General features: G+C 52.1%; 2 protein-coding genes and 1 long non-coding RNA gene across 5 annotated transcripts; 2 read left to right on the top strand and 1 right to left on the bottom strand.

Annotated features, from left to right (window-relative positions):
* Window positions 1-207: 207 nt before the first annotated feature.
* Camta2 (calmodulin binding transcription activator 2) lies at window positions 208-17185 on the top strand. 3 transcript variants are annotated; one of them, XM_059271082.1, is made up of 22 exons: window positions 208-418; window positions 1842-1936; window positions 2088-2191; window positions 3003-3070; window positions 3153-3288; window positions 3822-3908; window positions 4140-4293; window positions 4568-4702; window positions 5256-6199; window positions 7121-7247; window positions 8109-8243; window positions 11011-11126; window positions 11802-11986; window positions 12287-12365; window positions 12529-12751; window positions 13070-13371; window positions 14558-14754; window positions 15011-15194; window positions 15560-15631; window positions 15874-16061; window positions 16219-16293; window positions 16382-17185. In XM_059271082.1, exons 2-22 carry the CDS (start codon window positions 1906-1908, stop codon window positions 16443-16445), a joined length of 3606 nt encoding a protein of 1201 aa, XP_059127065.1. In that variant the 5' UTR covers window positions 208-418; window positions 1842-1905; the 3' UTR covers window positions 16446-17185. The 3 variants fall into 3 exon arrangements, with proteins under 3 accessions (XP_059127065.1, XP_059127068.1, XP_059127066.1); XM_059271083.1 differs by having other exon boundaries at window positions 210-418; window positions 3837-3908; XM_059271085.1 differs by lacking the exon at window positions 3822-3908.
* On the bottom strand, window positions 15463-18071 carry LOC131917329 (uncharacterized). Its single transcript, XR_009380657.1, has 2 exons — window positions 16309-18071; window positions 15463-15642 (listed from the first exon to the last, which is right to left on the bottom strand). It is a non-coding gene; the product is annotated as an uncharacterized LOC131917329 (long non-coding RNA).
* On the top strand, window positions 17327-22503 carry Spag7 (sperm associated antigen 7). The gene is made up of 7 exons (XM_059271086.1): window positions 17327-17460; window positions 21072-21139; window positions 21355-21443; window positions 21555-21639; window positions 21754-21843; window positions 21946-22102; window positions 22191-22503. Exons 1-7 carry the CDS (start codon window positions 17376-17378, stop codon window positions 22298-22300), a joined length of 684 nt encoding a protein of 227 aa, XP_059127069.1. The 5' UTR covers window positions 17327-17375; the 3' UTR covers window positions 22301-22503.
* The last annotated feature ends 353 nt before the right edge of the window (window positions 22504-22856 follow it).

The following is a 22856-nucleotide window of genomic DNA, read 5'->3' as shown; positions in this document are numbered from 1 at the left end:
TTCTTGAGGACCCAGTTTCAATGAAGTCAAGTTAGGTCCCCAAATTTGACGAATCTCGCCCAAGGCAAGAAGAGTCTGCCCAGGTCCAGCCTTCTTCGCCTCCAGGGCACTGGCCCTGTACCTCTGTCCACGCCCCATCCTCCTACGTCCACAATCACATCAGTCTGCCGAGCTTCCGCCTCCCGATCCGGGTCCCTCCGCGCTATTGCCCTTTTAGAGACCGTCCTGCAGAGTGTCTCATAGACTGGCCCAGAACCCCAAGTGTGCTGACCCCAGGTTCCCTTCTCGACCCCGTTCCCTTAATTGGGAGGCCCCGCCCCGTGCGCACTGACGTCGAACGCCGCTGTCAGCCGGCGCTAGGGGGGGTCGGTTTGGGGTAGAATGGCCGCTGCCGCCGTCACCCGCGGGACCCCGGGAGGTAAGAGCCAGGGCCTCTCGCCCGCCTCTCCACCCCCGCGCCAGGGGGCGCAGCTCCATGCGGTACGGGTATGGAGCACGGCGCCGGGGACCACCGTCCCTCCTCCCTATTCGCCTCCACCTTGCTGCTTCCGTCCTCCTTCCCCGCGCCAGGGGGCGCCGCTAGGCGCAGGGCCCCATCACGGACCAGAGAGTGCGGGGACTGTCCCCCCGAGCCCGCACCGGGCTCCCGCACTGCCCCTTGCCCGCCAGGTGTTCATGAACTCTGTTCAGCTGCTTCTCCAGAACATCCGGGTTTGCGGGCGGGACCCTCCCACCCCGAAGAGTCAGTCTCCCAGGACCCCCGCCCCCTTTTGGGGGGGAGCATCCCACCCCCAGAGCCAGGCTGTCATAGACCTGAACCACCCTCGGGCCTGCGGTCTCATCCCTCTCTTGCTCTGCACCCTGGCAAACTGCCTAGCCAGGGCTGCGCACCTGCACCCTGTGGAGGACCCTATCCCGACCCTAGCCTCACTGCACACCACCGATCCTGAATGGGCTTCCGCCCCCTCTCCATCCCCGACACCTGGCAGAGCCTCCTCCAGCTCCCATCTGTTCCCCAAGAGGGCGGAGGCTCAGGCTGGAGCCCGAGCCGTAGTAGAGGGAATATGGTAGGCTGGAGGTTGGGGAGACAGGACTGTTGAGGTGAAGTGAAATGCTAGCTGCAAAGGGGAAGCCGGGATGTCCCACCCGGAAGCTTGGTCCAGCATGTCTACTCCAAATTCTCCCAGCTCATGACCGACCTGAGAGAGAGTAAGTGAGGTCAGTTATCAGATCTGCCCTTCCCCTTAGAAAAAAAATCAAATAGAGAAGCAACTCGGGGTGTGTCTTCTAGGGCCCAGCTTGTGACCAGCCTTACGTCTGCTTTCCTCCTGCGTCCTGGTTGCCTTGCCAAGCCGCCCTCCAAGGACTAGAGCCCCAGCTCCCATGACTGGCCCACCCTTCGCCCCAGCCTTGCCCTCCCTTCCCAGATGCCCCCTGAGTTCTTTTTCTGTTTGGTTTTTCCAAGGGGAAAGATCTAATAACTGACCTCACCTACTCTCTCCTTCAGGTTGGTCAGGGCCTGGGAGAACCTGGGTTAGACACGCAGGACCCAGCTTCCTGCCCTGGGGAATGCTCCAACATTGTCAGCCTCCCCCACTTATCCCTTTCTTCCTGATCACTCTGTTCTGCCTTGTCTCCCCACTGGTGTGGGTTCCTGGCACTTATCTGTGGGTTCTCTTTCGTCTCTGTTCTCTGGTTCTGCTGTCACTCTCTGGTCCAGCCTTTTCTTTATCTCTCCCAGATATCAGGGCTGAGTTCTATAACCCCTTACCCTACCTCAGGCTTCTCATCTTGGATTAATATGGGGGCTTCTTCCATGACCTTGTTCTCTCCTTTCCCAGCACAGACTCCCCCTCCCCCCGGCCCCTCAGGCCGGGGGTGACCTTGCCCCCTGGAACCCTCACCATGAATACCAAGGACACCACTGAGGTTGCTGGTGAGTTCACAAAGCAGGTTCCCAGTCTGGGCACAGTCTTCCTCCCTGCCTCTCTAGTCCAGGCTGCGGTCCTCCCCAGGGCCCTGGGTTCTAGTTGGCTCCTTTCCTCCAGATTGCCTCTAACAAAGCCCTCCCTTCTGGGTCCCTCTAGAGAACAGCCACCACCTGAAGATCTTCCTCCCCAAGAAACTGCTGGAGTGTCTTCCTCGATGCCCCCTGCTGCCTCCAGAGAGGCTCCGATGGAATACAAATGAGGTTTTCCTAGGGAGCATGGGGTTAGGGCCCCTGGCAAGTCCTAGTGGGCTGGAGGGTCAAGGGGGACCTGCCTGTGTCTGTGGACACTCACTACTAAACACTATTCTAGGTTTCGGGGATCACGGAATTACAAAAATTTGGACCTTATAGGAGTTCATTGCTCTGCGGTATAATCCATCCATATTAAAAACAACAGCTTAGGATTTCTTCATATTGAGCACCATGCTGTGCATCTCACATGTACTTTAGGCTTGTAGGGCACCAATGTGAAGGATGTGATTGTTGGAGATATGTTCAGGAAGGGACCAGTGAGCCCATCTGGCAGGACTAGTGGGTTGAATCTGAGTAAATAGTAGAAGTAATACTTTGATACTTTGTCTGAAAGCCTTGGAGTCAGACCCAGGACCTGGAGTTCTTGTCAAGTGTCAGGCCATTGACCTTTTTCAGAAAGGGTCTCTGGGAAAGTACCTAATAAGAACAAAAGATAAACTTGAAGCTGGCACCATGGTATAGGATCCAGTAGGGAGAGAGAGAAAAGAGGTTAGGTTGTTTTTTGTTTTTTGTTGTTTTTCTTCTCCTGGTACTTGAACCTGGGGGCTCGCACTTACTAAACAAGCACTGTCTTTTTCTATTATGGAACTACATCCCTAGCCCAAGGTTAGGTTTCATCTGAGATAGAGAACCTACTATTTTTAAGAGGGCTGTGGGACCTTTACCTGTAAGAGTCTTACAGTAGATGCCACACCTCTGCAGAGGCCCCGAGCCAATGACCAAGGCATGGGGGATGACCCAAGTGTTTCCTCTCCTACAGGAGATCGCATCCTACCTGATCACCTTTGAGAAACATGATGAATGGCTCTCTTGTGCCCCCAAGACAAGGTGAGAAGGTTCTCCAATTTGAAGACTAACAGGAATCCTGGGTGGTGGTCACAAAACTCAAGCGTCCCCGTCCTCCTTCCAGGCCTCAGAATGGCTCCATTATCCTCTACAATCGTAAGAAGGTGAAATACCGGAAGGATGGTTACCTTTGGAAGAAACGGAAGGATGGGAAGACCACACGAGAGGACCACATGAAACTCAAGGTCCAGGGCATGGAGGTAAGAGCATCAGACAGTCACCCACCTGCCCTCGCCCCCACTCCAGCCCGGCAGGCAGGGTCTGGGGACGTTGTCTGCCTCTCCTGCTCACTTATCTTCTCCCATCACTGTGGATCAGCTGACTGATGGCTGAGCTCTCTCTGAGCTTCCCATTTGCCCTTCGTGACCAGCCTTATGGCACCAGTGTACAGTCCCCTCGTATCCCTTGCATTTCCCTCAGGGGTCCAGTAGTGATGCTCTGAACACAGGCTTCTCTTCCCAAATCCCTGTTCTTCTGCACTTCCTCTCTGCCCTTAGATTTCTTCCCCAAATCTCAAGTTGGGCCCTTTTTTGTAAGCCCCCCAGCTCCTCTGTTCTCTTCTCTCTCTCTGTCCCATAACCATGACTTAAGGGCTGCCGGAATTTGGGAGGGGTGGGAAGAAGGTGGGGGTAGAGAGAGGGCTGAAGAGGAACTGGTGGAAAGATTGGGATTCCTGCGAAGGGACTGAACAGAGGAAGAGTTGGGGAGCAGACTAGCCCTCCCCCCACCCCAGCCTGTCTCCTGGCAGTGTCTCTATGGCTGCTACGTTCACTCTTCCATCGTCCCCACATTCCATCGGCGCTGCTACTGGCTGCTCCAGGTAAGGACTGAGGACTCAGGGAGCCAGAGTTCTGCCTCTTTGAGGAGCATGGGGTCTGAAAAGATGGAGTGGGGTAGGTTCTGAGTGGGAGAAGCAGAAAGGAGATTAGGGATAGAACATGATAGAAGCTGGGGGTGACTAGAATTGGGGGTGATGCTCAGAAGAAAGCGAGGACTAGGAAGCTGAGCCCCTGACTCCTCGCCCTCATGGCTGCCCTCTGTGTGCTCTCAGAACCCTGACATCGTCCTTGTACACTACCTGAATGTCCCAGCCCTAGAGGATTGTGGAAAAGGCTGTAGCCCCATCTTCTGTTCCATCAGTAGCGACCGGCGGGAGTGGCTGAAGTGGTCACGTGAGGAGCTATTGGGACAGCTAAAGCCCATGTGTAAGGATCAAGCATGGATAGAGCTCTAAGGGAGAGGGAGTGGAGCTTCCCAAAAGCACTAGGGTTCCATGCCCAAACCCTGTGGGTAACTATTTCCCTCTAAGTCCTGTTTGGACACTAGACACAGACTGTACAGTCTGAGATGTGGAATGTGGAGAAGGGGTGAAAAGCAGCTGTGAGCTGTATGTCTGAGCAGTTTTAAGTTCAGCGTGTCAGGGCTTTAGAGGGGCCGTCAAGGTACATCTCACAGTATTTCCCCCAAAATCTCCTGTAGTTCATGGCATCAAGTGGAGCTATGGGAACGGGTCAGAGGAATTCTCTGTGGAACAGTTGGTGCAACAGATCTTGGACACCCACCCAACCAAGCCAGCACCACGAACCCATGCTTGTCTCTGTAGTGGGGGCCTTGGTAAGTGATGCCTGACTGTGGAACTCTTTTCCCATTTAGCCACATTGCTTAATAACCATCTTGATGGAATTTGCATACTAATTTGCAAGTCTTTGCATGTCCAGGAAGATGGGCCAGATGAGCAAAGAACTTCCTTTCTGGTAGCACTGGCCCCAGAAATGTATACGCTACAGTCCTGGCAGTCCATAACTCTCCTGCCTACTACTTTTCGTAATTCCTGCCCCCTCCCACCCCACACCACCAATCACACTCAGCCTTAGTTAGCTTTGGTCCTATTTAGTACTCCTTGGTTCTTTTGGCCCTTTACTCTGCTTTTACCCTCTGCTCTTAGCCACTGCCTCAAACCAGGGCTCCTCCCCTACTCTGTTCCTCTAGTCCTGTTTATTTTGAGAAGAAACTGAAGGGAGGGGGTGACTCTCTTCTGATGCCTCCCAGTGGTCATAATCAGTATTACACTTTAGGTTTTCTTATAGGGGGACAGGGGCTTCCAGGAAGAGGCTGCGGGAAAAGGCTGTACCCTCCCTTCTCTTCTTCCTCCTCCTCTCCATTGCAGGTTCCGGGAGCCTTACCCACAAATGCAGCAGCACGAAACACCGCATCATCTCTCCCAAAGTGGAGCCCCGAGCTTTAACCCTGGCCCCTGCGCCCCACTCCCGGCCCCCTGCACCTCCACCCCTCACAGTGCCTCTTCCCCCAGAGCTCCCCAAGGCACATACCTCCCCATCTTCCTCTTCTTCCTCTTCCTCCTCCTCCTCAGGATTTGCAGAACCCCTAGAGATCAGACCTAGCCCTCCTACCTCTCGAGGGGGTTCCTCCAGGGGAGGCACTGCCATCCTCCTCCTGACAGGGCTAGAGCAGCGTGCTGGGGGCCTGACACCCACCAGGCATTTGGCTCCCCAGGTTGAACCTAGACCTTCCGTGAGCTTGGCGGTGGTGGTAGGTTCTGAACCTTCCGCCCCGCCTGCTCCTCCCAGCCCTGCCTTTGACCCTGATCGTTTTCTCAACAGCCCCCAAAGGGGCCAGACATACGGAGGGGGCCAAGGAGTAAACCCAGACTTCCCTGAGGCAGAAGGCACTCACACTCCCTGTCCTGCCCTGGAACCTGCCGCTGCCCTGGAGCCCCAGGCAGCTGCTCGAGGTCTCCCTTCCCAGTTGGGAGCGAGTGGGAGAAGAGGAAACCAGTTCTTTATCCAGGATGATGATAGCGGGGAGGAACTCAAGGGCCAGGGAACTGTGCCACCTGTACCTTCACCCCCTCCTTCATCCCCGTCCTCGCCTGCTGCCTTGCAGCCATCAGGCAGGGTAGCAAGAGGAGAAGCCTTGTTTGGGGGCCCTGGTGGCACCAGTGAGCTAGAGCCCTTCAGTCTTTCGTCATTCCCAGACCTTATGGGAGAACTCATCAGTGATGAAGCTCCAAACCTCCCTGCCCCGACACCCCAGCTCTCTCCTACTCTAAACACCATCACAGACTTCTCCCCAGAGTGGTCCTACCCAGAGGTGAGTCTTGGGTTTTTCTTCTCCCGTTTGTTTGCCGATTTCTCAAAATGAATTTTATTAACTCTTACCCCATGGCCTGTGACCTGCTTTCTCTCAGTTTTCGTGGCTTTTGTGTGTTTGTTTTTAATGTTAGGGATCAAACCCAGCTTGTAAGGCCTGTATTCTGCTGCTAGGCGATCTACCACGTCCTTCATCCTCCTGGTTCTCCTAACCTTAACTTTTATGTAAACTGTATGTCCATAGTCCTTGTCCATGTACCTTTCCCTGTCCCCCCTTCCATGTGTTGTCACGGTTTTGAGAGCCCCTTCCGGGACTTCATTCTCTTGGGGACTGTTTGAAGGGGGGCCACTGATCCTAGAGAAAAGAATATACAGTGAGATGTGACTTCAGACTCTGGGCAGCTGGAAGTCTGTGGTCAGCAGTGGAGAAGTTCTACTTTACTTCAAGAGGGGAAGGGGGACTGCAGTGGAGTGAGGTCGTCCAGCAGCACAACTTTCTGATGTCAGTTATCTGATACTCTTGGGGAGGTCCTGACTTCTGTTTCTTGGTAGATTCAGAATATTCTAGTAAAAGGCTGAGGGTGTAGCTCAGTGGTAGAACATCTGCCTAGCATGTACAAGGCCATGGGCTGGATCGTCAGCACTGGGGAAAGATTTTTTACTGGGCATGGCGGTGCATACTACTAGGAGACAGCAGCCAGGTGATCAGGAATTCAAGGCCATCCTTGGCTACATAGTAACTTTGAGGCCAGCCTAAGCTACATGAAATTCTTTAAAAAAAGAAAAAGAAAATTAGTTCTGATGAGATAAATAACCACTTGGCAGAAAGATTGAACCCCTAGACTCTAGCACAGGACCTGCCACACAGTAGTAATTTCTAAGGCTCTAACTCCAGTCATGTGGCTCTGACTTGTGTCTGCAGGGTGGGGTCAAGGTGCTCATCACAGGCCCTTGGACGGAGGCCGCAGAGCGTTACTCCTGTGTCTTTGATCACATCGCGGTGCCAGCCTCGCTCGTCCAGCCTGGTGTCTTACGCTGCTACTGTCCTGGTATGGAGATTGGGAACAATAGGGTCCTCTACACCAACCCAGGGAGAAAGTTCATCAGCCATATGTACCTACTGAATTACAATGAAACAGAATTTAAAATTCGTTTCCTCAGGCACACTGACCATATTTCAAGTGCTTAACCACCACACATTCTAGGACTCCCACGATGAGCAGGTTAGATGTAGAACATTCTCGTCACTATAGAAAGTTCTTCTGCACAGCACGGGTCTAGACTGACTTCCCGTCTTTTGCCACCACCCTTCCCTTCAACCTAGCACTCAACAGTTGTCTTCCTTGGGAGACTCCAGGATGGCAGTATCGTTGTTTGGGAGAGTATTCTCTCCTAGTCTCCACAGCCCCGGTCAACCATGTATGAAGGAAAAGGGGAAATAAGACCAGAGAAGCTGGGAATTGGGAGAAAAGTCTCAGGCCCTGGTCTTGAGGTTGAGGCCTGGTGGTTTTATCCTTGGGGTGATAGACACTGAGACTCTGGATACAGCTCTTACTGGACACTGCTGGTGAACAGACAGCTTCCCTTTCCTGCATTTTAGTAAGGGTCATGGCCTCTGAACTCTGGTCTAAAGGATTAAAGGAGGTAACCACCATCATGTTTGCTGAGCAATACCCTTAACTCAGAGTCTACAGCCAATAATGCTCTAGTGCAAAGGTGGTGTTAAGTTCTTGAGTAAATAGTCTCCTCTCCCTGTTAGTGCAAAGGCTGCCCACTGAACCTAGGGGTCTCTTGGCCCCCCAGCAAGGGGACAGGAAAAACATGGACTAATCATCACTGGCTCTGATGCAGCTAATCAGCCAGGAAAGGAGCCGGGCAAAGAGCCCTTCTTCCTGACCTGTTCTCCCCAGCCCACGAGGTGGGGCTGGTGTCTTTGCAGGTGGCAGGGCGGGAGGGGCCCCTCTGTGCTTCTGTGCTCTTTGAGTATCGAGCCCGCCGATTCCTGTCTCTGCCTAGTACACAGCTTGACTGGTTGTCACTGGATGGTAAGTACTGAGCCCTTTGACCCAAGGTCTTAGGCATGACCTGTTTGAGTATGACATGCTACCTCTATCTTTCAGGGCCACAATTAAAGTCCACTATTACTAACTACTGTGGCCATTGGTCGTGTGTGTGTGTATGTGTGTGTGTGTTTAGTGCTTTTTAGAAAGGATCATGCTATGTAGCCCTGGTTAGCTTCGAACTTCTTTGTGGATCAAGCTGGCCTAAAACTTGCCGCTTTCTTCTTGGCCCTGCCTCCCAGAGTGCTGGGATTTACAGGCATGTGCCACCATGCTCAGCTCTGTGGTGTTTTGTTTTGTTTCATTTTGTTTTGTTTTTTTGAGACAGGGTTTCTCTGTGTGGCCCTGGCTGTCCTGGAACTCACTCTGTAGACCAGGCTGGCCTCGAATTCAGAGATCCACTTGCCTCTGCCTCCCAAGTGCTGGGATTAAAAGTGTGTGCCACCATTGGCTTTTTAAATTTTTTTTTTAAGATTTATTTATTACGTATACAGAAGAGGGCGCCAAATCTCATTACAGATGGTTGTGAGCCACCATGTGGGTGCTGGGAATTGAACTCAGGACCTCTGGAAGAGCAGTTGGTGCTCTTAACCTCTGAGCCATCTCTCCAGCCCTAAAATTTTTTATCTTTTTTTGGCATTGGTCATTTTTTTTTAATGTGGTAGCAAACTGTCCTTATTCCCGTGAATTCTGGAGCTAGCTTTTTTTTTTTTTTTTAATATGTATGGGTGTTTTGCCTACATATGTGTCTGTATACCCCCCAGAGGCCAGAAGAGGGCGTCAACTGGAGTTACACCCATTGAAAACCACAATGTGGGTGCTGGGAATCAAACAGGGTCTTCTGGAAGAGTAGCCGTTATACTTAAGATGACCTTGAGTCACCTCTCCAGCCCCTTGTTTTGTTTTTTGGCAGGGTCTCATATAGTCTAGGCCAGCCTCAAACTCACTTAGTTGTGTATACTTGTAATTCTAGCTACTCTGGAGGTCGGAGTAGGAGGATCTCAAGTTTGAGGTCTCCAGGCTGAAAATATGGCTCAGTATTTAAGAGCACTAAGTACTCTTGCAGAGGACCCAGGTTTGATTCCCGGCATCTACAGGATGCCTCATGACCATCTGTAACTCCAGTTCCAGGGGATCGGTTGCCCTCTTCTGGCCTCTCTGGGCATCTGGCACACAAGTGGTGCACATATATATACATGCAGAACACTCATACACATAAAATAAAAATTAAAAGAAAGAAAACTATAGGTCCTTTATTTTTATGTTTTTCTTTTGGATGGTAAAGATGTATTCATTATAGGAATGACTTGGAAATTAAAGAAAAACACGCGCAGAGAAATGGAAATGTATAATACTATTGGCAGGGCTATTACTAAAGTGCCCTCTCTTACACATACAGGCATGCATACATCTATACGCTGGTGTGCGTTTCAGTCGGTCCTGTTTCTGCTCCTTCTACTTGTCTTCCTTTCCTGGGGCTTTGAGGACTCCACCTGGCCTGCTGCTTTCTCACCATGGTGTACTTTTCTCTGTTGCTTCTCGGTTCTTCTCACTTCTACTGTCATCCCTGCCATCCCTCCTCCTCCCAGAGGCTTTCCTTCCTGCTCTTGCCTCACTCCTGGGTGGTCATACTTGTCACACAGCCTGAGCAGGTGTGTTGGGTTGTCTGTGATTTTAATCGACCTATCTTTGGACCTCGATAGCATTCTCAGTTTTGCTTTATCCTGCTCTGGCTGGTCATCACTGTTTTTCTATTTTAGAAAATCTTTATGCCATCTCTCTGCTGGGTCTTCTCTCTTCCCAGTTGTCTTTGAACTTTATCTGGTCTTGCCTATTTTCTTTTCTAATTGCTTGGTTGGGACTTTCCTGGATCTGTTCCCCACTCTGTCCTGAGTTTCTGCTCATCATCCCCTTCTATCACGGCATTGTGGAGCATGCCCAGTCTTCACTATTGTCCTGTGCCTGTTTTCTCTAGGCTCTGGTCCCCTCTCACTTCCTTTCCTTGTCCTTATTTGATCTCAAGAGGGAACAGATACAGCTTGTGTTTGTGCATGTATAAGTGTGTGTGTGTGTGTGTGTGTGTGTGTGTGTGTGTGTAGAGTTGAGAGGAGGGAGAGTGAACACGGCTATCCATCTCTGTCACCTTCCCTTCCCAACCATCCTCTGTGGACAGCTATAGAGGATCTGCTGGAGTAGGTGATGCTTTTCAAGCTATAGTCTTTGAGTTCTTTGGGGGTAGTGGTTAACCTAGAAGGGGGACCTTGGAGTACTTCAGTCCATCGTGGGGACAAAGGCAGTATCTGGAACAAGAACTTAGGGTACATTCTGTTTAGGAAAAGGCTGGAGGAGGACATGCCGTATGTGGCTTGGGTAGCTGAGAACTGGATGGGCACAGGGGAATTCCTGATACCTCTGTCTTGAAGGAAACAGCCTTGGTTCTTAATCCTGGTTTTAGTCTATGCATGAGATTAACAGCCCTAGTTCAAGAGCTGAGTCTTCCTGGTGAGTTCTATGTAGATGAGTGGGTAAGGAGGATGTTGTGTAGGGGAAGAGAAAGTTCGATCATCCCATTCTTCATCCCCCAGATCTTGTGGATAATAAGATATATATATATATATAGATAGATAGATAGATAGATAGATAGATATATCTCTATATATATATATATATCTTATATATATAAAATAACACGAGTAGTGTTACTAGTGTCACCTAGATCCTGTCCACTCAGCCTCTCATGCCCACCCCACAGACAGCCAGTTCCGGATGTCCATCCTGGAGCGGCTGGAGCAAATGGAGAAGCGGATGGCAGAGATTGCAGCAGCTGGGCAGACACCTGGCCAGGGTCCAGAGGCTCCTCCAATTCAGGTACTTCTCCAACAAAGACTGGTCTACGGTGGGATCACTGGATCTCCACAAGGAGAGTGGTTCTAGTATGTGACGCGCCTCACTCACCTGTCCCCAGCCTCTCATCACCGGTACTCTTCTTCCTGATATCACCTTGCTGCCACCCCCCCCACACACACACTCTGTGGCAAGAGTGGCTATTCTGGGTTCCCTCTCAGCAAGACGGGCTCTGGACTATTTCTGATCTGAAGAAGGGTGGAGGTGAAGGTGAGGGTGGGGGAGGAATCAGGAATGTTGGGCCTCAGGGCTCTGTGGGGTCTGAGTCTCTGAAGGAAAAGGGCTGGGGGCTTAGAGAAGACTCTGGCTCCTGTGAGAGAAAAACCACCTGTGGACATGGCACCAGTCAGTGCTAGGATGGAAGCACAACATGGCAGTGGTGTGTAAGGTCAGCTCCAGAAGCGCTAGGCGTGAGCTGAGGGGTTGGGGATAGTGAGGCCACATAGGGACTCAAACTGTGGGAACTAGCTGTCTACAGTGGTAGTGCAAACCTGGAGTGGGAAAGGTGGTTGTGTGTGTGTGTGTGTGTGTGTGTGTATGTGTGTGTAAAGAGATAGAGAGAACTAAAAGCTGAAGCTGGGAAGATAACCTGCAGGACCAAATATCCAAAATCTCTGCATATGGGTGTGTGTACTGCAGGATGAAGGCCAGGGCCCTGGTTTCGAGGCACGTGTAGTGGTCTTGGTAGAGAGCATGATCCCACGCTCCACTTGGAGGGATCCTGAACGTTTGATCCACAGAAGCCCCTTCCGGGGCATGAGCCTTCTGCATCTGGCTGCTGCCCAGGGCTACGCTCGACTCATTGAGACTCTGAGCCAGTGGCGGTGAGCAGGGGCGGCCAGGGTTGGGAGAGTGCTGGGGGAAGCGGGGGCACTGGGCAACTATTGAGACTGAAGCACCAGAGGGTAAGAACTTGGATCTCTGCCTGGAAGGATCTGGGTCACTGTGGGAAGGTGTGCAATCAGGAAGATGGCGTTTGGAGGACTCCTAATATCCTGACTTAAGACACTGACTTCTTGACCAACTTAGGTTGACAGTCACTTCCAGCCCTTCTGCTTCTAATGTCCCTACTTTGTCCCATTTTTTCCCCCCTGACTGGGCTTTCTTGTTACCCTAACCTCTAGGAGTGTGGAAACTGGAAGCTTGGACTTAGAGCAAGAGGTTGACCCGCTCAACGTGGACCATTTCTCTTGCACCCCTCTGGTGAGGATGTTGTTCCCATGTTCCCTCAGAGTAATAAGCAATGGGAAAGGATGCTTCGAAGGAATGATCCTTTGAGGAATGCAGGGAAATACCAGGGTGGGCCAGGGCCTGAGGACTGGCTCCCTGGAAGAGGACAGGCCTCACCTCCACCTTCTCTCCTAAGATGTGGGCCTGTGCTCTGGGACACTTAGAAGCCGCTGTGCTCCTTTTCTGTTGGAACCGACAAGCGCTGAGCATTCCTGACTCTCTGGGCCGTCTACCCCTATCTGTGGCGCATTCTCGGGGTCATGTGCGCCTCGCCCGCTGCCTTGAGGAGCTGCAGAGACAGGAGCCTTCAGTTGACCACCCACTTGCTCTGTCTCCACCCTCCTCTAGCCCAGACACTGGTGAGAGCTGTGGGTCTTTTCAGAGGCACGTGGCCAAAAAATGTCCGGAGCGAAGCAAAGGGTGAGAGTGAGAGAGACAGGGATGGGAGAGAACAGGACCCGGAACAGCAGGGAAGGTGCTGGAGAGCTGCTCTAGCAGAGGACCTGGGTTCGGTTCCCAGCACCCACAGAGTACCTCACAATGGACATGTATTTGGGAAAAAAAATCTCATACATAAAGCAAGTCTGAAAGGGCTGAGAAACTGAGATGAGCCGAGTTGAGAGACTGGAGGGTAGCCTGCAGCTCCCCCATCCTTACCCATTCCGCCCTCCTCTCAGGTCTGAGCAGCGTCTCTTCACCCTCCGAGTTGTCAGATGGTACCTTCTCTGTCACATCAGCCTACTCAAGTGCCCCAGATGGCAGTCCTCCTCCGGCTCCTCTGCTGGCCTCTGAAATGACTGTGGAGATGATCCCAGGCCAGCTTTCTTCTGGTGCCCCCGAGACACCCTTACTCCTCATGGACTATGAAGCCACTAACTCCAAAGAGTCTGTGCCCTCCCTTTCTGGCCTCCCACTAGCCCAGAGGGATGTGGCTCCTCCAGAGGATGTTGACAGCCCACCAGCTGTGGATGTGATCCCGGTACTATTTATGTTGATGGGATTAGACTTATAAAGGCTAGGAATGGAGTGAGGTGCAGAGGTGGGGTGACACCGATTTCCATGAAGCAGAATCAGCCTGGCTTCAGCTTTAGAAGACCATTTACTATTTGGATAGAGGTATAGGACCCTTTGCTTAGTTCTTTCCAGACTCTATGATTCCACAGTCATGAGGTGGAAGAGGTTAAGAATTCTGGGGAGGCCGGGCGGTGGTGGCGCACGCCTTTAATCCCAGCACTCGGGAGGCAGAGCCAGGCGGATCTCTGTGAGTTCGAGGCCAGCCTGGTCTCCAAAGCGAGTTCCAGGAAAGGCGCAAAGCTACACAGAGAAACCCTGTCTCGAAAAACCAAAAAAAAAAAAAAAAAAAGAATTCTGGGGAGTATCTTCACTTAGAACTGTACTGTTGCAATTACCTGTCAACCCATGAAAGGTTCTTTTGTTTTTTTCCAAGACAAGGTCTCACTGTGTAGTTCAGGTGTCCTGGAACTCACTCTGTAGACGGGCCTCAAACTCAGAGATCTGCCTGCCTCAGCCTCCCGAGGGCTGGAATTAAAGGTGTGGGCCACATGCCGGGAGGTGAATCTTCAAGTATAGATAAGTGCTAGGACCTGTGGATATACTGGCTTTAGAAAACAAGAACTCCATCTCAGGAAGCAGGGGCAGGAGGATCTCTGTGAGTTCCAGGACAGCCAGAGCTACATAGTGAGACAATGTCTCAAAACCAAACCCAAACCTCCACAAAGGCAGCATCATGGGTTACGGCCAAGCAGGAAGTGCTATGTGCCTCACAGATCTCTGTTCACCAGAGTGTTCTGTGGTTAAGACCTTGGCTGCTTCTTGGAGACCTGAGGTGGAGTGGGCTACACCTGTGGAGGTAGAGGTTGGTCAGGTGGCATGGAGCAGGTCCAAGAGGGACAGTGGGTAAGGAGGAAGGGTGCTAAGATCTTCATCCTTCACATCTTGTGTTCTCCACAACATCAGCATGGAGGGCTGTGTCCCTCAGAGGGCATCAGTCAGAAAGAATGAGCAATTTCAGTTCCGAATCAGTGAACAGAAAAGCAGTTCCTGGGGCCTGTGCCTGATGTTACCTAGAAAGATGAAGGGGGGGGGGGGGGGGCGGCTTAAGGCTGTGCTCAAACACTAGAGTTCACACATCCCTCTTCATCCAGGTGGACATGATCTCACTAGCCAAGCAGATCATCGAGGCCACACCAGAGCGGATTAAACGAGAGGACTTCTCGGGGTTACCTGAAGCTGGAGCCTCACCGAGGGAGCAGACAGGCACCGTGGGGCTCAGTGAGACCATGTCCTGGCTAGCCAGTTACCTGGAGAACGTGGACCATTTCCCCAGCTCAGCCCCTACTAGGTGACCAGCTCAGAACAAAGCCTCCAGATTCTTTTTCAGAGAAAGATGGGAGGGAGGAAGCGGGCCCCCTTACAGCCAAAGCGCCGCCGTTCTGGCGGAGGCCCTGGGTGTTCGAGAAGGGACCTGAGCTGCTTGATAAACTCTGGGGCCACTCTCTTCAAACTCTGTCGCTGAAGATCGTCCTCAAAGGCCACCTCCAGCTGGAATAGGAGGGATTTAAGATGCTCCGTGATACCCTTTTCCTTATCCCCCACAGTGAACTGCCCTTTGAGCGAGGTCGCCTAGCTGTCCCTCCAGCACCTTCCTGGGCAGAGTTCCTCTCGGCATCCACCAGTGGCAAGATGGAAAGTGACTTTGCCCTGCTGACACTCTCCGATCACGAGCAGCGGGAACTGTACGAGGCAGCCCGCGTCATCCAGACGGCCTTCCGGAAGTACAAGGTCAGACAGACAGACAGCCCTGGGTCTCAGGGTAAATCAGTCTCCAGCCAGCGAAGCCTGTGGGCTCCCAGTGCTTTTGCAGAAAGAGCACTCATCCAGAGGCCTTAAACGGGTCTAAGAAAGAACCAAGGGGCCGGTACTTGCCACCAAGCCTGACAACCTAACTTTGATCCCTGGAATTCATAGTGGAAGAGAGCTTACTCGGTCAAGTTGTCCTGTGACGTCCACACACAGGCATGCCCATATACATACACAAAAGAAAGAAATATAAAAACCAACACGTTTTAAGGAGGGGACCTCGGGAGGAAGTCTACTAGGTGGGCAGTGAGATGCTGAGATGAGGAGGCTTCGTTTTCTTCCCTTAGGGCCGGAGGTTGAAGGAGCAGCAGGAGGTAGCCGCAGCTGTGATCCAACGTTGTTACCGGAAGTACAAGCAGGTTAGAGCCTTCTGTCAAAAGTCTACACATCCCCCCAGTCTAACCAAGTCCCTGTGCTGAGAGCCCTAACTTCCCCTCTCTCTCCACAAGCTGACCTGGATTGCACTTAAGGTATTAGGCATGAGATCTGGGCGTGAGTGTCGGTTAGAGAAAGGGATCTGCAGCCACCTAAGGGTGACCGACAGGGGTCTGGGTTTCTGTCCCTCCATTTCGGCTTCCGTCCCCTCTCTCCTTCCCTGCAGTTTGCACTCTATAAGAAAATGACTCAGGCGGCCATCCTGATTCAGAGCAAGTTCCGAAGCTACTATGAACAGAAGCGGTTCCAGCAGAGCCGCAGGGCAGCAGTACTTATCCAGCAGCACTACCGTTCCTACCGCCGCAGGCCAGGGCCTGCTCACCGGCCCTCAGGCCCCCTGCCGGCCCGAAACAAGTAGGGACCGCCCCCTCCCGCCTCTCCAGCCTCTGCTTACCTCTTTGATAAGGCCCACTCTGTTCTCTTCCTGCCTGGCTGCCTTTCCCTACAATGGTCTCAAGGTGGGGGCCTGGGGAGGCCTGAGTTCTATGAGGTCTCTCTCTTCTCCCACCAGGGGCTCCTTTCTCACCAAGAAGCAGGACCAGGCAGCCCGGAAAATAATGAGGTTCCTGCGGCGCTGCCGACACAGGTTCTAATCCCTTACCTGGCTGGATCTCTACCCCGTCACCTTTTCTTTATCCACTACTCTCCTCTGACTCCGCTCTGTGTCTCCACAGGATGAGGGAACTGAAGCAGAACCAGGAGCTGGAAGGGCTGCCTCAGCCAGGACTGGCCACCTGACCTCTCCACCGCCTTTCTCCACACCCCGGGGGGCCCTGGCTGTCTTAACAAGGAGAAGGCTTTCGGGACTAGGGGAGCCCCCTGTCGGCAGCTTTTTCTCCTTCACCTTCTTGGGAGCCCTTTGTAGAACCCCCGCCCCTTCCCCCAGCCTTAGTCCCACACTTGGCCTCCCCTCTGGTCGTGCCTCCTCTTTTGGTCCCTGGCTCCAGAAGACCCACGCCCCACATATCTGCATCTTCAGCTGTGACCTACGGAGCCCTGCCTGCACCTTCTCCATAACCCCGCTCCTGCCTGCACCTGACTAGGACCTTCCTGACTTGCCTTATTTATTTGTTCGACGAGTCTATGATGAATGTATCCGCCTCGGTCCCCACCACTGCCTTCGCTGCGCGCGCCCTCGTGTTTCAGGGGTGACTCTGCCCCACCCTGACTCCGCATGTTTGCGTCTGTTTCCTCCTTTCCTGGCCCTGTCTTCCCCATCACCCTGACTCTGGCCACCCACCTCGGGGTCCAAAGAGGAGGGGGTGTACATAGGATCGCGAGGCGGAGTCCCGCTCCCGTGGGGAGGGGTTTGTACATACTGTAACATACAGAGTATAGTGAAGAATCTATTTAAGGCGCTGCGCGGCCGGGCGTCTGGTTCCCTGGCGCGGCGGGGGGCCCCCGGCTGGCTCCACAAGCACTTTCTACTTGTGCATGGGCTTGGTTTATACGAACTGCCATTAAACATCTCTGCACCAGCTAGCCTCCGGCCTGTGTCTGCTGGGGGCGGGGCGGGAAGATCGCCACGCAAGTCCGCCGGCCTGGGCTCGCTGCCTTAAGCGGGGCGGGGCGGGGCAGCGCGGTTTTTCGCGGCCGACGTGTTTCCGGCCTTAAAGGCATTTCGCCCTTCCCTTTAAGACGCACCGCCCCCTCTCAGTTATTCCCAAGATGGCGGACCTACTGGGCTCCATCCTGAGCTCCATGGAGAAGCCACCCAGCCTCGGCGACCAGGAGAGTCGGCGCAAGGCCCGAGGTGAGGATCCCAGATTCACAACCGCGTATCTTAGCCCGGTTCTTGGGACCACACCGTCCCCCCTTTGAACAATGCCACCTCCTGCCCTAAAAGGCCCCTCACAGGCCACTTTCGAGACCCTCGGAGTCCTTAAAAGGCCTGCCGGCCCGCCCGCTGTTCTTTACAGACAATGATTGGCTACCTCAGCCTGTCTCCTGCCTCCTGCCTCTTCTTCCTAGCCTGGCCTTCTGCAGTCCTTGTTTGCGATTGGCCCACGGGCCCGCCTGTCTGCTGTTGGCGAGCGCTGATTAGTAGGGCGCTTTCTTCCGATTGGAGGATGTCGTATCCCTCGCCTAGGTCCGGCGTACCTCCAGTTCCATTCCGATTAGCTTTAGGGCACGCCCACCCACAATCTCTTCCCCTCTATTGGCTAGCTCAACTTACAGCTCTTAAGTGTAGTTTCTCCTTCCCTCTGACCTCCCTCAACCTCAGCACCTCCCATTGGTTAGCTGGGTCCTCCTTTCTCTGTGCCCCTCCTCCTCGAGTTAACCCAGTCCCTCATACCTCTGTTCAACAGCCCCTTCCTAACTATATCCTTAAATTCCTGTGCTGCCCAACCGGATCGTGATGTTGATTGGAGGGATGAGAATGGCCCGCAGGTTCTGATTCGCTCGTGGCCCCCCCTGTCCTGAGTATGAGTAGCTAACCAGAAAGCTTGCTGGAGTTTGGCAGCGTTGGTAGGGCGCGGCCCCAAGAGGCCTACTCAGTGTTGGCTCACGCTCTGGCAGAGGAAGGACAGCCTTCGGTTCACCCAGCTCCCAACATGTGGGCCCTGACCATGGACAAGTCTCATACCTGGCACCTGCTCCCTATCTGTCCAAAGGAGGCAGGACAGGCAGGATGCCTTCAAAATGTTCAAGAACTGTTAAATGTCCGTAGTCCCTTATTTACAAAACTTGTGGAGCCAATGATACCCATCAGGAAGGTTACAGACCGTGTCTGAGATGTTTATTAATGATCATAAAGAAGTTTAATAACCAGTTAAGTGCTTTGAGAGAAGTCTATATGTAAGAGAGATTAACTGGGGGGTCCCAAGCTTATCTGAAATGAGCTGAGCACCAAAAAATAGGTAATTCGGTGAAGAGAATGGATTCTTTTCGGAAGCTCCAGGAAAGCAGAGCTTAATAGGAAACAGGAGTTGAAATTACTTGTGTTCAGATGAGTGACAGAAGAGTACTCACATCAGCTAACAGAATAGGGGTCTTCGGCCACTTGCCTGGGGTCTCAGGTTACTAAGTAGCCAAATTTGGAACCCAGTCATGACTTTTTAGTCACGTTCTTAGCCTGTGTTCTTGAGCACAATCTTAATCCATCTCCCAAGATGCAGAAAAGCCTGGAAAAACCAATTAGGAAACAGTGAATGGTCAAGACCATGAAGTCAGAGAGGTGAGAGCCTCAAGTCTGTCAGACTCTGGTCGCTGAAGTACAACTGGACAGGAGGTGAGCAGGGTCCCTGCCCTCCAGCAGCTCATAGCCTGGAAGGAGAGATGAGGGGAAACAGAACAAAAAACCATGCATGTCTTTATCAGAGAATGTGCTTGGAGCCTGCAGGAAGAAGTCTTGACTCATGGTGAGAAATCGGTGTTTGCAAGAGAAGGAAAAGCATCCCACCTAGAAGGGACAACATGTACGAAGGCATGACGTGCCTAGGAAGTAGGAAGAGGTTCAGTGCCATTCTGGGGACTCCAGCCCTGTGGAAGAAGCGAGCCTAGGGTTTTGAAATACCAAAAGAAAGAAGGGGCATTTCAAAGCTGAGGACCAGGAGGAAGACACATGTGCCAAATCACAAGAGGCAGTAAACTCCTATCATGGAAGACAGGATAAGGGACCAGGTTAAAAGTAGTCTGAGGGCTGGGAATGTTGCTTCAGTCAGTGGTAGAACACTTGCTTAGCATGTGAAAGACCCTAGCTTCAAGCCTCAATACCACATCAGTCAATCCTAGGCTAGCATGGTGGGTCTGTAAGTTTGAGGCCAGCCTGGACACTGTAGTGAGTTTCAAGTCAGCCTGGGATATAGAGTGAGATCCAGTCTCAAAGTTATGGGTAGGGAGAGAAGACAGGCATGCAGGCACGCACTGCTCATCTTTAGGTGCAAGACCCTGAGTTCAATCTTCAGCATTCCCCTTTTAAAAAGTTGCACCTGCCCACTAAGGGCAGAGGGGATGATCTGGTACAAAGGCAGGGTCTGAGGAAGGGGAGGGGCATTCAGTAAGAGAGGAGAGCTTATTTAACTCTCTTTGGACACCTATACCCCCCAAAGAAAAGTGATGTCTTAGTTAGGGTTCCTGTTGTGTGATAAAAACAACATGACTAAAGCACATAATGGGCATTCTAGCCCAAAGTTCCAAATTTCTTCTGTAGTCCCTCTGTACCACCCCACACGCCTCCCAAAAAATACATGGCCAGGGCTATCACAACAATAGTCCACTCTCTGGTACCAGTTTCTGTCTTTGTTAGAGTTTCTATTGCTGTGATAAAACACAACTTGACCAAAAGCAACTTGGGAAGGAAAAGGTTCGTTTCAGCTTACCGTTCCACGTCACAGTCCGTCCTCGAAGGAAGTCAGGGCAGGAACTGAAGCCATGGAGTGCTACTTACTGGCTTGCCAGCCTGCTTTCTTATACACCAAGACCACCTGCTCAGGAGTGGCACCACCCACAGTGGGCTGCCCCCCCCCATCAATCATTAATAAAGACATTTTCCCGTACATAGACTTGCCTACAGGCTAGTCTTATGGAGGCATGTTCTCTATTACGGTTCCTTCATCTTAGATAACTCTGCTTTGTGTCAAGTTGACAAAATAACAAAACAAAAACAGAACAGGTGAGAAGGGCATCAGATGAGCCATTCCAGTGTCATCCTGACCTTAGAAGTTGTGGGGGGCACTATAACATAGAGGGACTTTGCCGGGTGGTGGTGGTACACACCTTTAAACCCAGCACTCAGAAAGTAGAAACAGGCTGATCTCTGTGAGTTTGAAGCCCGCCTGGTCTACATAGAGAGTTTCAGGACAGTCAGGGCTACATAGAGAGAGACTGTCTCCAAAAGTTAAAAGCTGGTTGTAGGAGTGCATGCTTTTAATCTCAGTACTCCAGAAGCAGAAGCAGGCAGATGGCTGTGATTTTGAGACTAGCCTGATCTACATAGTGAGTTCCAGGTAGTGAAATGCTATCTCCAAAATAATAATTATATAGAGAGATGAAAATTAAATCATTTCCTCTGACGCTGATGCTGTTCTCACTTCCTCCGATGCCTTAGTTCCTTCTAGACTCTGGGCATTAAGTGAATGCTAATTGGCTTTCTTGGAGGCTTGGTAAGTGGGGGTGATTCTAGTCTTTGTGGTCCCCAGCCACACTGAGCTCTGCAAGGGGAAAACTTGCAGCCATCTTGGTACTGTGGGGCTTAGCACAGTGTCAGGTTGTGGTATGGAGGAAACATCAGAGACTACTTGGTGAATCAGCAGTATCCTGCTGTCTGAGCACAGCCCTTTCCAGTGGTTATCAGACCCTCTTTGAAGCCTGACCACTACTCTACCCAGGCTTCAGACCTCATGCTGCCCTTTCTCACCCTAGAGCAGGCTGCCCGCCTGAAGAAGCTGCAAGAGCAAGACAAACAACAAAAAGCGGAGTTTCGGAAAAGGGTGAGAACAACTGGAGAGGTCAAAGGCAGCTTCGGAAGGACTTGCAGTAAGAGTTAGAAGATTGAGACTTGGTTGTGTAGACAGTGCCTCCAGAGAGGTGGAACTAAAGCCAGTGCGTGGGAATTGGGAAAGCAGCGGGAGGTTTAAGAAGGCCGTCGGCCGGAGTTTTGGGTGGACCTCTCATCTCATGTCCCCCTCCTTTTGTTTCTCCTAAGATGGAGAAAGAGGTGTCTGATTTCATCCAGGACAGTGCACAGATCAAGAAAAAGTTTCAGCCTATGAACAAAATAGAGAGGAGCATACTGTGAGTGTCTCTCGGCTTGGGGAGGCAAGAGACGGGTAGTGAAGGGACCTGAGGGAGCCAGTGGGGACTAGGCCTCACGGCTCACCGCGCTGTCTTCTGCCTCCTCCCCAGACATGACGTGGTGGAAGTGGCGGGCCTCACATCCTTCTCCTTTGGAGACGATGACGACTGTCGCTACGTCATGATCTTCAAAAAGGTGAAGGCTGGGCTCCTGCCTCTCCTCTCGGCCTGCCCCGCTACCTGAGGCTGGGGAGGAAGGAGATCACACTTAGATTTGGACCTCTGATTCTGCCTTCCCCTTCATCCCCAGGAGTTTGCACCCTCAGATGAGGAGCTAGACTCCTACCGTCATGGAGAGGAGTGGGACCCCCAGAAGGCTGAGGAGAAACGGAAGCTAAAGGTGAGCTGTGCCTTGCAGGCTCTGGAGCCTGTAACCAGCCCCTGCAAGAGGCCAGCTGGGGTCAGGGCCTTGAGCACAGGTGCCCCACCTCTGTGCCCTTAGGAGCTGGCTCAGAAACAGGAGGAGGAAGCAGCCCAGCAGGGACCTGTGGTGGTGAGCCCTGCTAGCGACTACAAGGACAAGTATAGCCACCTTATTGGCAAAGGAGCAGCCAAAGATGCAGCCCACATGCTACAAGCCAACAAGACCTATGGCTGTGGTGAGCCATGGTGGGAGACATGACGTGAGCATGGTTGGGGGAGGGGAGTGGAAACTGAGGTCTTGCCCACTTTCCCCTCTGCTTCCAGTGCCCGTGGCCAACAAACGAGACACGCGCTCCATAGAAGAGGCCATGAATGAGATCCGAGCCAAGAAACGTCTGCGGCAGAGTGGGGAAGAGTTGCCAACTACCTCCTAGGCATCACACCCAACTCCCTTTGACCTCCAGCAAGGCAGGGGCATGGAGGAACAAGGCTGCTGCTATCAGGACCTATCCTGGAGCCCCCTTCTAAACTATGAGGTCCTACCAGCTGTCACTCAGGCTGGAGGAGAAGCAGGTGTTTATCACTGCTGCAACTTGGATGTTTGGTTGGTGCGTGTGTGCGTGTGCGTGTGCGTGTGTGTGTGTGTGTGTGAGACTGCAAATGCGTGGGTGGGTATTTAATCTGTATTATTCTCTATTATCCTTGGAACGTTCTTCCCCATGGGGCTGGGGTTACTTTACATTAAATAAACAGTTTGACCCAATGCTCTGATTTGTACATAGAAATGTGGATACCAGGTCCATAGGCAGAGAAGAGAATAATTTTAGATTGAACAGTATAAAGTTGCTGTTTGTATAAGCTAAAGATGGCCAATTATTAGCACTGTTATTGTGACTTTCAGGTTTATTTTTATTTATTTTGTGGTGCTAGATATTGAACTCTGGGCCTCGTGAATACTAGGCAAGCACTCTTATCACTAAGCTGGGATGG

Source organism: Peromyscus eremicus, chromosome 8a, assembly GCF_949786415.1.
Source record: "Peromyscus eremicus chromosome 8a, PerEre_H2_v1, whole genome shotgun sequence".
In the NCBI taxonomy this organism is placed as follows: domain Eukaryota; kingdom Metazoa; phylum Chordata; class Mammalia; order Rodentia; family Cricetidae; genus Peromyscus; species Peromyscus eremicus.
Note: the sequence above shows the minus strand (reverse complement) of the source record. Positions and strands in the feature narration are given on the sequence as shown.

What these genes read in the sequence shown, in the direction of transcription:
- Camta2 (XM_059271082.1), top strand. Translation starts at nt 1,906, where the DNA reads ATGAATACCAAGGACACCACTGAGGTTGCTG. An exon ending in CAGAGTGGTCCTACCCAGAG is followed by an intron (nt 6,200 to 7,120) that starts GTGAGTCTTGGG and finishes TTGTGTCTGCAG; the next exon opens with GGTGGGGTCAAGGTGCTCAT. An exon ending in TGACTGGTTGTCACTGGATG is followed by an intron (nt 8,244 to 11,010) that starts GTAAGTACTGAG and finishes CCCACCCCACAG; the next exon opens with ACAGCCAGTTCCGGATGTCC.
- Spag7 (XM_059271086.1), top strand. Translation starts at nt 17,376, where the DNA reads ATGGCGGACCTACTGGGCTCCATCCTGAGCTCCATGGAGAAGCCACCC. An exon ending in GAGTCGGCGCAAGGCCCGAG is followed by an intron (nt 17,461 to 21,071) that starts GTGAGGATCCCA and finishes TTCTCACCCTAG; the next exon opens with AGCAGGCTGCCCGCCTGAAG. An exon ending in ACGTCATGATCTTCAAAAAG is followed by an intron (nt 21,640 to 21,753) that starts GTGAAGGCTGGG and finishes CTTCATCCCCAG; the next exon opens with GAGTTTGCACCCTCAGATGA.